General features: G+C 41.1%; 1 protein-coding gene across 2 annotated transcripts; it reads left to right on the top strand.

Moving 5' to 3' along the window:
• The first annotated feature begins 3,672 nt into the window (after positions 1-3,672).
• Positions 3,673-12,907, top strand: cyp1a (cytochrome P450, family 1, subfamily A). Of its 2 annotated transcripts, XM_061964591.1 has the most exons (8): positions 3,676-3,759; positions 3,858-3,895; positions 4,289-5,150; positions 9,790-9,916; positions 9,990-10,079; positions 10,159-10,282; positions 10,364-10,450; positions 12,077-12,907. In XM_061964591.1, the coding sequence occupies exons 3-8, from the start codon at positions 4,311-4,313 to the stop codon at positions 12,372-12,374; spliced, it is 1,566 nt and encodes a 521-aa protein (XP_061820575.1). In that variant the 5' UTR covers positions 3,676-3,759; positions 3,858-3,895; positions 4,289-4,310; the 3' UTR covers positions 12,375-12,907. The 2 variants fall into 2 exon arrangements, with proteins under 2 accessions (XP_061820576.1, XP_061820575.1); XM_061964592.1 differs by lacking the exon at positions 3,858-3,895 and having other exon boundaries at positions 3,673-3,759.
• The last annotated feature ends 249 nt before the right edge of the window (positions 12,908-13,156 follow it).

The raw sequence follows: 13,156 nt of genomic DNA, 5'->3' as shown, positions 1-13,156 counted from the left end.
AAATTAAATGTCTTATTTTTTCCCCGTAACGTGTGACAGGTAACATTCCAACCTTTCCTTGCGACAAGGACATTGTTACATAACAAATAACATTTCGTAACATTCCGACGTCTTTCTTTTTTCTTACTTTTTCTTGTAACAGCATGACTTTAAACCAGAAAGGTTGAGACTAAATATATGCAACATTCCTACCTTTCTCGTAACATGGTCATCATTTTGAAACACATATTTTTTTATAAATATTGCGACTCTATCTTGCACCTTGGGTTTAAGTAGATGCTTAATTATTCCAGAAGAATATTTTTAATATTATGTCTTAACATTACATTTTTTTTGTAAACCAACAATTGTATTTTAGGAGAAAAACAACATTAGTGAAGATACTGACATCAGGTTAAATTGAAATAATACAATTGTATTATTGCTACATATGATTGCATGCAGGTTACAGTGAATGTAGAAGGGAAAAAAAGCTGCTGGTGTTGAACTAGTCTACACTTACAGTCGTATCGCCCCCCCCCTCCACCCCCCAGCAAGGTTACCTCAAAGGGGAGGTGAGGGTTTGATCACTGCGCTCTCACGCAACTGGTCAATGTTTAACTCCCACTAACAGGTACTAGCACGCAATGGCATTCGACTGCTTTATCAGGACTTAACGCTGCTTGGGTGGTAGATGTTGTCACACAGAAACCTCCGCTAGACTCCACGTGCATGGTTGGATTCTGGACACTTCCCTCCCTTTGAGCCAAAATGCTACCGAAAAGTTACACCGAGATTTGTTTTGCATTCAAAAAGACTCATTGGAAGGGATTACTGTAAAGAAATGAGCAGAGTCAGTCTTTAGTAATGTGCAGAGTTCACATTTCAAATGTGTCAATTATAGTAAAATATGTTTTTATATAATATTATATATAATACTAGAAGATATTTGTATACATATATTTTATCATCATATTATCCTGTAATATTATATATAATATTTGAAAATATTTGTATATGTATATATATATATATATATATTTATATATACACAGTACAGGCCAAAAGTTTGGACACGCCTTCTCATTTCAATGCGTTTTCTTTATTTTCATGACTATTTACATTGTAGATTGTCACTGAAGGCATCAAAACTATGACACCTGTGAAGTGAAAATCATTTCAGGTGACTACCTCTTGAAGCTCCTCGAGAGAATGCCCAGAGTGTGCAAAACAGTAATCAGAGCAAAGAGTGGCTATTTTGAAGAAACTAGAATATAAAACATGTTTTCAGTTATTTCACCTTTTATTGTTAAGTACATAACTCCACATGTGTTCATTCATAGTTTTGATGCCTTCAGTGACAATCTACAATGTAAATAGTCATGAAAATAAAGAAAACGCATTGAATGAGAAGGTGTGTCCAAACTTTTGGCCTGTACTGCATATATATATATATATATATATATATATATATATATATATATATATATATATATATATATATATATATATATATATATATCTTCTCATTCAATGCGTTTTCTTTATTTTCATGACTATTTACATTGTAGATTGTCCCTGAAGGCATCAAAACTCAATGACGTGCAGTCACTAGAGGCAGGTGAGGCGGGGCCTCACCTGCCATCATGGAAAGAAATAAAATGTAAAAAGAAAAAAATCTTATTAAATTGTTATATGTATCCAGTGATTATACTATAAAGTTATTTTCCATTTAACTTCACCAGTTTTAGATTATTTTTATTCAAAATCGCTGAATTTTCACATTTGCCGTTCAAATACTGAGACGAGACGGTGCGGTGAACAGCAGCCAGTTGAGGCACGTCACTGCGTTGTGCCTCACCATGGATTGCGGACTCGGCTAACTGCTGGCCTGCTGTGCAGTGAGACCGTTTTGCTATATGAACTATATTATACATTTCCATAGTTTAGTTAGCTGAGGTATATAATGTACAGTGTATTTTGTCAACAACTGTATGTGTGTAACGTATTTTTTGTGCTGAGCGATCATAAAACGGCTGCAAAAGACGCACTGGCTGAGGCTCGCAGTAATCCCGCCTCCTGCACCCCCGCCGTAGAATGCAACCCCTGACGGGAGTGTTATATCAACTAAAGCCCACACTTAAACTTTCCACGTGCAAGATTGAATCTATTTAAAAAAGTTATTTCATAAGAAGCCAAAAAGTGCAAAAACAATAATGTTCGTGTTGGAGGAGTTGTGAATAACTGCAGGGCCACAACATTAGGTACACCTGCAGACTGCAGGTGTACCTAATTCACATATATATACAGTATGTATATATATATATATATATATATATATATATATATATATATATATATATATATATATATATATATATATATATATATATATATATATATATATATATATATATATATATATATATATATATACATATATATTAGGGATGTCCGATAGTGGCTTTTTGCCGATATCCGATATTCCGATATTGTCCAACTCTTTAATTACTGATACCGATATCAACCGATACCGATATCAACCGATATATACAGTCGTGGAATTAACACATTATTACGCCTAATTTGGACAATTAGGTATGGTGAAGATAAGGTACTTTAAAAAAAAATTAATAAAATAAAATAAGATAAATAAATTAAAAACATTTTCTTGAATAAAAAAGAAAGTAAAACAATATAAATCAGTTACATAGAAACTAGTAATTTATGAAAATTAGTAAAATTAACTGTAAAAAGGTTAGTACTATTAGTGGAGCAGCAGCACGCACAATCATGTGTGCTTACGGACTGTATCCCTTGCAGACTGTATTGATATATATTGATATATAATGTAGGAACCACAATATTAATAACAGAAAGAAACAACCCTTTTGTGTGAATGAGTGTGAATGAGTGTAAAATGGGGGAGGGAGGTTTTATGGGTTGGTGCACTAATTGTAAGTGTATCTTGTGTTTTTTATGTCGATCTAATAAAAAAAACAAAAAAAAACAAGAAAAAACAAGAAAAACAATACCGATAAAAAAAACGATACCAATAATTTCCGATATTACATTTTAACGCATTTATCGGCCGATATTATCGGACACCTTTAATATATATATATATATATATATATATATATATATATATATATATATATATATATATATATATATATATATATATATATATATACACACATACACACATATATATATATATATACATGTACACACATATATATATATATATATATATATATATATATATATATATATATATATATATATATAATTATACTAGAAAATCAGACTGCATGTAAAGCTCTTGAAGTTATTATCACTGCCGCCGTTTGTAGTCTTGGAAATTAGAGCGGCCAATGACTGCCTATTAAGACCTTACCAACAATATAAAACGCCCTTAAAGGCCGTAAAAACTTTGTTGCAGACCGCTTTTATGTACTATTACTGTTTCGAAATAAGCGCACACACACACACGCACACACGCACGCACACACACACACACACACACACACACACACACACACACACACACACCTTTTCCGTGCACTAGACTTCATTCATGACAAACACAGAAGGTGGAGGGAGGGAGGGTGATTACATCATGAGCTGCAGCCAATCAAGTTGAGGAGCACGCTATAAAGCAAGAGCCCTTTCTCTCTTTTGGGGAAGCGGGGAGCGTAAAGTTGGACTCAGCTTGGCAATATTTGGACCAATTGGGTGAATTGCTTTGTGACGTTGCTGATTTGCAGGACTAAGGTAAGCTCCCTTTCTGCAAGTCTGATTCAGGAGGCTGCCAGAGTGATTGTTATTTGTATTTATCATTTCAATCACCTTCTCTATCGTTCTCCATTCAGCACAATGCATCACTTTGCACGGCCGTACCTTTAACCAGGTATGGTCATGTGACACCTTGTGATCACAGTCTTCTAGAAAGAAAAGGGTGAACCTTTGTCAAAACATGCATCGCTTCTGCGTTGCCTCTGCTTGTTTCTCGAACCACAAGGTTTGACTCCCATGCATTGACCTGACTTGAAATTTCTCACACGCGTTGCAAAAATACCCACTCTAAATTTGGCCCACACTTTCAGGGGACTGAGAGGCGTGTTAGGTTTGAGCATGGTTGAAAAACATCTCCCGCGTCTTTGCAGATAATTACCCTTAAGTCCTTTTGTCATATAGCAGCATGCGTCGCTTTGCATGATCATTCCCACTCTGCAGCAGGTAGTGGGCATGTTGCGCAACACAGCCACTCTCTGCTCCTAATGTTCCACCTCTGAATTCCCAGGCGCTCTAGAAGCAAGGAAATCATGGCGCTAATGACGATGCCCTATCTCGGACCCGTGTCCGTGTCCGAGAGCTTGGCGGCCGGTATCACGCTATGTCTGGTCTACCTGGTGCTCAAGTCTTTCCGCGTGGTCGTTCCCGAGGGGCTCAAGCGTCTCCCCGGGCCCAGACCCTTGCCGGTCATCGGGAACATGCTGGAGATGGGCAGCAGACCCTACCTGAGTCTCACCGACATGAGCAAACGCTACGGCCCCGTGTTCCAGATCCAGATCGGCATGCGTCCCGTGGTGGTGCTGAGCGGCAGCGAAACGGTCCGGCAGGCTCTGGTCAAGCAAGGCGAGGACTTCTCGGGAAGGCCCGACCTGTACAGCTTCCGCTTCATCAACGACGGCAAGAGTCTCTCCTTCAGCACGGACCAGGCCGGCGTCTGGCGGGCTCGCAGGAAGCTGGCCTACAGCGCCCTGCGCTCCTTCGCCACGCTGGACGGCACCACGTCGGAGTACTCCTGCATGCTGGAGGAGCACATCTGCAAGGAGGGCGAGTATCTGATCAAACGGCTCGACAGCGTCATGAAGGCCGACGGCGGCTTCGACCCCTTCCGCCACATCGTGGTGTCGGTGGCCAACGTCATCTGCGGCATGTGCTTCGGCCGCCGCTACGACCACGACGACCAGGAGCTCGTCGGCCTGGTGTACCTCAGCAACGAGTTCGGCAAGGTGGTGGGCAGCGGCAACCCCGCCGACTTCATCCCGGCACTCCGGTTCCTGCCCAGCGCCACCATGAGGAAGTTTGTCAGCCTCAACAACCGATTCAATGATTTTGTGCAGAAGATCGTCATGGACCACTACGCCACCTTTGACAAGGTACCGTCATGTCACACCCCATTGTTTGCGTCAACTAACTAACTTCTAAGGCGACATCTTACTTTCTTTTTCTGACAAATATATTAAACCCTAACATTTGACAGTGGCCTAGTGGTTAGAGCAGGGGTCCCCAAACTTTTTGACTCCGGTTGGAAGGGTAAAACAATTTGTTCTGGGGGCCGCGCTATATATATATATATACATATATATATATATATGAAATACTTGGCTTGGTGAATTCTAGCTGTAAATAACCACGCCCCCCGACCACGCCCCCACCTCCCGAAATCAGAGGTCTCAAGGTTGGCAAGTATGGGCTAGCGCAGGGGTCGGCAACCCAAAATGTTGAAAGAGCCATATTGGACCAAAAATACAAAAACAAATCCGTCTGGAGCCGCAAAAAAATTAAAAGCCATATTACATACAGATAGTGTGTCATGAGATATAAATTGAATTAAGAGGACTTAAAGGAAACTAAATGAGCTCAAATATAGCTACAAACGAGGCATTATGATGCAATATGTACATATAGCTAGCCTAAATAGCATGTTAGCATCGATTAGCTTGCAGTCATGCAGTGACCAAATATGTCTGATTAGCACTCCCCACAAGTCAATAACATCAACAAAACTCACCTTTGTGCATTCACGCACAACGTTAAAAGTTTGGTGGACAAAATGAGACAGAAAAAGAAGTGGCATAAAACACGTCCTAGAAAGTCGGAGAAAGTTATACATGTAAACAAACTAGGGTGAGTTCAAGGACCGCCAAAATTAGTAGGAAAAAACAGCGCTCGCCAAATACTCGAATCAGTGAAGCATGTTTAATATAAACAGTGTGCTTTATAACAATTAGGGAGGTTTGTGTCATGTTTGTCCTCCTACAGAAATCATATTAAAACAAAAAATATATTTTTTTCCCCTCATCTTTTTCCATTTTTCATACATCTTTGAAAAAGCTCCAGGGAGCCACTAGGGCGGCGCTAAAGAGCCGCATGCGGCTCTAGAGCCGCGGGTTGCCGACCCCTGGGCTAGACTTATATTTCTCTTGTTCTGTCACAAAACAATGCACTTAAACATAAACTACATTATTAGACTGACCGATGACTGGCAATGACTGCTACATTTTTTTGACCGACCAATGACTGTTGATAGCCGCTACATTCTCTAGACCAGTGTTTTTCAACCTCTGTGCCGCGGCACACTATTGTGCCGTGAGATACAGTCTGGTGTGCCGTTGGAGATTATCTAATTTCACATATTTGGGTTAAAAACATTTTTTGCAAACCAGTAATTATAGTCTGCAAATGATGTGTTGTTGTTGAGTGTCTAGAGCTCGGCAGAGTAACCGTGTAATACTCTTCCATACCAGTAGGTGGCAGCCAGTAGCTAATTGCTTTGTTAAATGCAGGTAAAAAGGTGTCTTATGCTTAAACCAAACAATAAACAAAAGGTGAGTGCCCCTAAGAAAAGGCATTGAAGCTTAGGGAAGGCTATGCAGAACAAAAGTAAAAACTGAGCGGGCTACAAAGTAAACAAAAACAGAATCCTGGACGACAGCAAAAACTTACTGTGGAGAAAAGACGGCGTCCACAATGTACATCCGAACATGACAATCACCAATGTCCCAAAGAAGAAGGATAAAAACAACTGAAATATTCTTCATTGCTAAAACAAAGTAGATGCGGGAAATATCGCTCAAAGGAAGACATGAAACTGCTACAGGAAAATACCAACAAAAGAGAAAAAGCCACCAAAATAGGAGCGCAAGACAAGAACTAAAATACTACACACAAGAAAACAGCAAAAAAAACCTCCAAATAAGTCAGAGCGTGATGTGTATATATGTATATATATGTGTATATATGTATATGTGTGTCTATGTGTATATATATATATATATATATATATATATATACGTGTGTGTGTATATATATATATATATATATATATATATATATATATATATATATATATATATATATATATACAGTGTGTGTGTGTGTGTGTGTGTGTGTATATATATATATATATATATATATATACTGTATATATTATATGTAAATGTGTGTGTGTATATGTATATGTCTATGTATATATATATATATATATATATGTGTATATATGTATATGTGTCTATATGTATGTGTGTGGGTGTGTGTGTGTGTGTGTGTGTGTATATATATATATATATATATATATATATATATATATATATATATATATATATATATATATATATATATATATATATATATATATATATTCCTCGCGCACTAATTGACTTAAAGAGCGCACTTGCTGCATGTCACGTTGTCGATGGTAAAATGCATTTTTAGACAATATGATTTGCCTGAGTGGCTAGGAGACGGTAGAAAATGGACTAGTAAGGATAAATTACAAAAATAATAATACAAAAAAATTAAAAATTAAATTAAAAAAAATGTTGTTGTTGTTTTTTTAACTTTGGACTTCCCCCGGATACGGCCCCCCAGCATCCAAAATCCGGACCGCGGGCCGTAGTTTGGGCACCCCTGGGTTAGAGTGTCCGCCCTGAGATCGGTAGGTCGTGAGTTCAAACCCCGGCCGAGTCATACCAAAGACTATAAAAATGGGACCCATTACCTCCCTGCTTGGCACTCAGCATCAAGGGTTGGAATTGGGGGTTAAATCACCAAAAATGATTCCCAGGCGCAACCCCCGCTGCTGCTCACCGCTCCCCTCACCTCCCAGGGGGTGGAACAAGGGGATGGGTCAAATGCAGAGAGTAATTTCACCACACCTAGTGTGTGTGTGACTATCAGTGGTACTTTAACTTTTTAACTTTAACATGGGAACCACTTCCTGTAGATCCCCACCCGCCCGTAACTTTCCGGCGTTAAGCCGAATCACCACAAAATTTTGCACGCACCTTTAAGGTACTTGCAGGCACATTTGTGCAAATTTTGAGCAAGCATGGTTGAAAAACATGGCCACCATCGAGCCAAACCTCTTTGCCGGAAAACCACTAATTGTCCATAAGTTACTGATTTTCTTCACTGGTCATAAAACTTTGACATCTGTTTTTGTGTGTATGCTAGCCAGGAACAAGGCTAGCATAGGGGCGGACTCAACATCAGGCAAACACAAGCAGTTGCCTGGGACTCCCAAACACATTCAAACACGGCCACCGTCAAGAGCTCTCATTTTCCCACCAGTCACACACACACCTTTGGCCTTCACAATTGTTGGAACTTCTTGATTTACAAACCACAGACTGAAAATATGCTTTTGCGTACTAACCTTGTCTCCGTATACGAACATTACATCCACCCATTGTGTGCCTCTCAGCGTGTAGTCCAGTGGTTCTTAACCTTGTTGGAGGTACCGAACCCCACCAGTTTCATATGCGTACTCAACGAACCCTTCTTTAGTGAAAACAAAAAACAAAAAATTCAAATTCAAGACAAAGTTATATGTTTTTGGTAACACTTTAGTATGGGGAACATATTCTAAGTAACAAAGACTTCATTTAGAGTTATTTGGACACTAGGGGAACATATTCTAAGTAATAAAGACTTAATTTAGAGTTATTTGGTTAGGGTTAGGGTTAGGGTTAGGGTCAGGGTTAGAGGATTAGGGTTATAATAAGGCCATGCCAAATAAGGCATTAATAAGTACTTAATAATGACTAGTTAAGAGCCAATATGTTACTAATTTGCATGTTAATAAGCAACTAATTAATGGTGAATATGTTCCCCATACTAAAGTGTTACCATGTTTTTTTACTGGTGCATAAAATGAACCGTGCATGAACATCATCTTGTTCAAACAACAAAACCAACACAGTGCCTAAACTCACAACAAATTACACACCTGCAAACCAGTCAGCTATTGCCGTATCGGTAATGTACTGATAGGGAGAAGTTTGTATTTACACGATGAGTTGGGTGTGTTTTGACCTCCGCCGAACCCCTGAGGATGACTCGCCGAACCCCTAGGGTTCGATCGATCCCAGGTTAAGAACCACTGGACTGTAGCCATTTTGTGCCCGGCAGCACATCCATTGTCGGCGGGTTGATTGATCTCCGGTCTTCATTTCGTCAGCACAGCGTTACTGGTAGCTACTGTGTAACTTTGTGTCCTGAGCAGTCCTGGGTTCCATCCCAGGCTTGGGATCTTTCTGTGTGGAGTTTGCATGTTCTCCCCGTGACTGCGTGGGTTCCCTCCGGGTACTCCGGCTTCCTCCCACCTCCAAAGACATGCACCTGGGGATAAGTTGATTGGCAACACTAAATTGGCCCTAGTGTGTGAATGTGAGTGTGAATGTTGTCTGTCTATCTGTGTTGGCCCTGCGATGAGGTGGCGACTTGTCCAGGGTGTACCCCGCCATCCGCCCGAATGCAGCTGAGATAGGCTCCAGCGACCCCCCGCGACCTCAAAAGGGACAAGCGGTAGAAAATGGATGGTGTTCCTATCAGTTCCAGTACACAGCTTGTATTACAGATTGTACCATGTTTTTGTCATGACTAAATAGAATGCATTCCAAAGTCTACAACCCATAGGGGACCACACAAATCGTAGAAAATTCGATTGTCATCCACCCATTTCAGCGATCGATTGACGTCACGTTTTGTTGACCACCGGTGATCCACTTTCAGGAGAACATCCGGGACATCACCGACTCCCTCATCGATCACTGCGAGGACAGGAAGCTGGACGAGAACTCCAACATCCAAGTGTCGGACGGGAAGATCGTAGGGATCGTCAACGACCTCTTCGGAGCAGGTGGGTTGGAATTTGCGAAGTGTTCCCGGAGATGTCTCTTGGCGGCTTCTGAAGGAGTACCGTTCCCTAACAGGCTTCGACACCGTCTCAACCGCGCTGTCCTGGGCGGTCATGTACTTGGTGGCTTATCCCGAGATCCAGGAACGACTTCATCAGGAACTTAGTAAGCACCGGTTGGGATTCAGCTGTGGAATTCCCCCCCACACACACCACGTCTACTCACATCCCCTTCTCATTTCCAGAGAACAAAGTGGGACTTCACCGCAATCCTCTTTTATCCGACAAAAGCAGCCTGCCCCTCCTGGATGCCTTCATCCTGGAGGTCTTTCGGCACTCTTCATTCGTGCCCTTCACCATCCCCCACTGGTGAGCTTCACCTGGCCGCAGGTGTGCGATGCTATCACAAGGGTTGGACGCATCAATAATTCTCTTTTTATGTCTGTCCAGCACCACAAAGGACACGTCTTTGAATGGCTTCTTCATCCCCAAAGACACCTGTGTCTTCATCAACCAGTGGCAGATCAACCATGACCCGTAAGTACAAAACCCAAAACCAGTGAAGTTGGCACATTGTGTAAATCTTAAATAAAAACAGAATACAATGACTTGCAAATCCTTTTCAACTTATATTCAATTGAATAGACTCCAAAGACAAGATATTTAACATTCGAACTGGAAAACGTTGTTATTTTTGCAAATAATAGCTCATTTGGAATTTGATGCCTGCAACATGTGGCAAAAAAGACTGAAAAAGTTGAGGAATGCTAATTAAACAGGCTAATTGGGAACAGGTGGGTGCCATGATTGGGTATAAAAGCCAACATTGAATGCCATGACCTTCGATCCCTCAGGCGGTACCGCATCAAAAACCGACATCAGTGTGTAAAGGATATCACCACATGGGCTAAGGAACACTTCAGAAAACCACTGTCAGTAACTACAGTTTGTCGCTACATCTGTAAGTGCAAGTTAAAAACGCTACTATGCAAAGCTAAAGCCATTTATCAACAACACCCAGAAACAACACCGGCTTCGCTGTACCCGAGCTTATCTAAGATGGACTGATGCGAAGTGGAAAAGTGTTCTGTGGTCTGACGAGTCCACATTTCAAATTGTTTTTGGAAACTGTGGATGTCGTGTCCTCCGGAACAAAGAGAAAAAGAACCCTCCGGATTGTTCTAGGCGCAAAGTTCAAAAGCCAGCATCTGTGATGGTATGGGGGTGTATTAGTGCCCAAGGCATGGGTAACTTACACATCTGTGAAGGCGCCATTAATGCTGAAAGATACATACAGGTTTTGGAACAACATAAGTTGCCATCTAAGCAACGTTATCATGGACGCCCCTGCTTATTTCAGCAAGACAATGCCAAGCCACGTGTTACAACAGCGTGGCTTCATAGTAAAAGAGTGCGGGTACTAGACTGGCCTGCCTGTAGTCCAGACCGGTCTCCCATTGAAAATGTGTGGCGCATTATGAAGCCTAAAATAGCACAACGGAGACCCCCGGACTGTTGAACAACTTAAGCTGTACATCAAGCAAGAATGGGAAAGAATTACACCTGAGAAGCTTAAAAATGTGTCCCCTCAGTTCCCAAACATTTACTGAGTGTTGTTAAAAGGAAAGGCCATGTAACACAGTGGTAAAAATGCCTCTGTGCCAACTTTTTTGCAACGGGTTGTTGCCAATAAATTGTAAGTTAATAAATGATAATAAATGGGTTGTACTTGTATAGCGCTTTTCTACCTTCAAGGACGGTACTCAAAGCGCTTTGACACTACTTCCACATTTACCCATTCACACACTGATGGCGGGAGCTGCCATGCAAGGCGCTAACCAGCAGCCATCAGGAGCAAGGGTGAAGTGTCTTGCTCAGGACACAACGGACATGACGAGGTTGGTACTAGGTGGGGATTGAACCAGGGACCCTCGGGTCACGCACGGCCACTCTCCCACTGCGCCACGCCGTGATTATTTGCAAAAAAAAAAAATAGTGTGTCTTTGCAGTCTGTTCAATTGAATATAAGTTGAAAAGGATTTGCAAATCATTGTATTCTCTTTTTATTTAAGAATTACACGTGTCAACTTCACTGGTTTTGTAGGTTATGCTAATTTTACCATAAGGCTCATATGCGGACATGAATGCGTTTCGTCTATTTAGCGAACTCTGGGATGAGCCGTCGTCCTTCGACCCGGACCGCTTCATGAGCGCCGACGGCACGGAGCTCAACAAGGTGGACGGCGAGAAGGTGATGATCTTCAGCCTGGGCAAGCGCCGCTGCATCGGCCAGGTCATCGCGCAACAGGAGGTCTTCCTCTTCCTGGCCATTTTGGTGCAGAAGCTGCGGTTCCACGCGGCACCCGGGGAAGCCGTGGACATGACGCCGGAGTACGGCCTCACCATGAAGCACAAGTGCTGCCAAGTGAGGGCCGCCATGCGACAACGCGACGAGCAGTGAAGATGAAGTTTTCAGACCGCGTGTGACGCCGTCATAGGTCAGAGTCAGGGCGACGCGCTCAGAATGTAAGGCAAGGGACGCGGAATTTAAACCTTTTTATGGTTTTGGGTCCCAGAGAGCTTCTGTATTTTGAAAGACTCCTTTGCTGCATGTAGTTAGGCCACTGCCACCTGCATCTTCTCCTCTGGCTCTGAATGCAATAGATGGACTTTTTTTTATGTATCCTAAACCCAATATAATGTGGATGTATGTGACACTGAAGCTATATTTCTATCCCAAAATGTGATTTTTTACCCTGTATCAAGCTGTTTTTTTTAAAGTAATTTGTGCCTGATATTTGTACATTGTTGAGCGGAAATTGCTGCTGCGTAGGTGTGTGTGTGTGTGTGTTGGATGTGCCTGAATACCAAAATAATGATTTTTGTTTATTTGTAATACAACTGTAAGCTAGACAATTTTACATTTCTATTTGTAATAAAGTATCTATGATTGTATGAGTAAGACAAACACAAACAATAAAATATGTAAAAGAAGCTCTTGATACTTTAAGATGATGATCAAATGTAAGTTTTATGTGTAGGTGTAATGGATAAATAAATACTACAGTAAAATTGTCATGAATAGTTAAATAAATGATCATAACAAACCCACGTGGAGCGTAGGAGAAGTGACGTCACGCTCCAAACCGGAAATGCCTCCTTTACCTATTCTAATTTATTTTACTTGCTATTCATCCTGAATTCTGTATATTCTCATTGCACTTTCATTTAATCTTTTAAATC

The sequence above is a fragment of the Nerophis lumbriciformis genome, linkage group LG06, assembly GCF_033978685.3.
Source record: "Nerophis lumbriciformis linkage group LG06, RoL_Nlum_v2.1, whole genome shotgun sequence".
NCBI classification, from domain to species: Eukaryota; Metazoa; Chordata; class Actinopteri; order Syngnathiformes; family Syngnathidae; genus Nerophis; species Nerophis lumbriciformis.
The sequence above is the reverse complement of the archived record's forward strand: the minus strand, read 5'-3'. Positions and strand labels throughout refer to the sequence as shown.

What these genes read in the sequence shown, in the direction of transcription:
- cyp1a (XM_061964592.1), top strand. Translation starts at nt 4,311, where the DNA reads ATGGCGCTAATGACGATGCCCTATCTCGGACCCGTGTCCGTGTCCGAG. An exon ending in ACTACGCCACCTTTGACAAG is followed by an intron (nt 5,151 to 9,789) that starts GTACCGTCATGT and finishes ATCCACTTTCAG; the next exon opens with GAGAACATCCGGGACATCAC. An exon ending in ACGACTTCATCAGGAACTTA is followed by an intron (nt 10,080 to 10,158) that starts GTAAGCACCGGT and finishes TCTCATTTCCAG; the next exon opens with AGAACAAAGTGGGACTTCAC.